The sequence below is a fragment of the Diospyros lotus genome, chromosome 13 (assembly GCF_014633365.1).
Source record: "Diospyros lotus cultivar Yz01 chromosome 13, ASM1463336v1, whole genome shotgun sequence".
Taxonomy (NCBI): Eukaryota; Viridiplantae; Streptophyta; class Magnoliopsida; order Ericales; family Ebenaceae; genus Diospyros; species Diospyros lotus.
In genome coordinates this window covers 17,466,107-17,467,516 of record NC_068350.1, presented here as the reverse complement: position 1 = coordinate 17,467,516, position 1,410 = coordinate 17,466,107, and the positions used below count along the sequence as shown (strand labels likewise).

The following is a 1,410-nucleotide window of genomic DNA, read 5'->3' as shown; positions in this document are numbered from 1 at the left end:
TTTATTTACAATAAAGTTGATAAACTCAGCATACCAAGCAATTTGAGAGGTCTGAATAGCTAGTATTTTTTCATCGAGAAACTTCTCTCTAATCTCATCATGTGCTAGCTCATTGTTTCCATGTTTCTCCAATTTACTTAGGTGGTCAGCTACAAGATTCTCAACACCCTTTTTATCTTTGATTTCCAAGTCGAATTCTTGCAACAACAATACCCACCTAATAAGTCTTGGCTTTGCATCTTGTTTAGAAAGAAGATACTTTATTGTAGAATGATCAGTAAAAACAACAACTTTAGAACCAATCAAGTATGATCTAAATTTATCAAAGGCAAAAACAATGGCTAGTAACTCTTTCTCAATAGTAACATAATTCAATTGAGCATCATTAAGAGTTCTACTAGCATAATAAATAGTATGGAACAACTTACCTTTTCATTGACCTAACACTGCACCTATGGCATGATCACTAGCATCGCACATCAATTCAAAAGGTAAGTTCCAATTAGGAGTAGCAATAATAGGTTCAGAAGTTAATTTTTCTTTAAGAACTAGAAAGGCATTCATGCATGCAGTATCGAAAACAAATGGCACATCTTTTTCAAGCAAGTTGCACAAATATTTAGAGATCTTAGAAAAATCTTTGATGAACCTCCTGTAAAAACCTGCGTGGCCTAGAAAACTTCTTACTCCTTTAACAGATGTAGGAGGTGGTAACTTGGCAATTATGTCAATTTTGGCATGATCAGCTTCAATACCTCTCGAAGAAATTTTATGGCCAAGTACCACACCCTCTCTAACCATAAAGTGGCATTTTTTCCAATTTAGCACAAAATTAGTGTCTTCACATCTATCCTTACATTGCTCATGGGAGGAACTAAAAAATTCTGAACTTTTACATGGTAAGGGATCAATTTTTGTCTTCTTGGCCAGAATTTTTGGTGTTGCATCAAGTAACCTGCAGCATTCCTTGACTTCATCATCAAAAGCCTCTAAATTTGTCAAGGCATTTTGGAGCAGATCATCTTCTTTAGGAATGGGGGAAGCGAACATCAAAGTGTCCAACACATCCAACCTGAAACAATCATCAACACCATTAGGAAATTTCATAGCTTTAAAGACATTAAATGTGACTTCTTGGTCTTGAACTCTCATGGTAAGTTCTCCTTTTTGAATATCAATCAAAGTTCTGCTTGTAGCTAAGAATGGTCTTCCAAGGATAATGGGAATATCCTTGTCTTCTTCCATATCTAGAACAAGAAAATCAACAGGTAAAATCAGTTTTTCAACTTTAAGCAAAACATCCTCAATGACTCCATATGGATACTCAATTAACCTATCAGCTAGTTGTAAGGATACTGTTGTAGGTTTAGCCTCTCCTAATTCTAATCTCTTAAAAATAGAAAAAGGCAT

At 34.9% G+C, this 1,410-nt stretch overlaps 1 protein-coding gene across 1 annotated transcript; it reads right to left on the bottom strand.

Annotated features, from left to right (window-relative positions):
* Positions 1-432: 432 nt before the first annotated feature.
* Positions 433-1,410, bottom strand: LOC127788087 (uncharacterized). Its single transcript, XM_052316203.1, has one exon. The coding sequence runs from the start codon at positions 1,408-1,410 to the stop codon at positions 433-435; it is 978 nt and encodes a 325-aa protein (XP_052172163.1).

Coding starts and splice junctions, on each gene's coding strand:
- LOC127788087 (XM_052316203.1), bottom strand. CDS start 1,410: ATGCCTTTTTCTATTTTTAAGAGATTAGAATTAGGAGAGGCTAAACCT.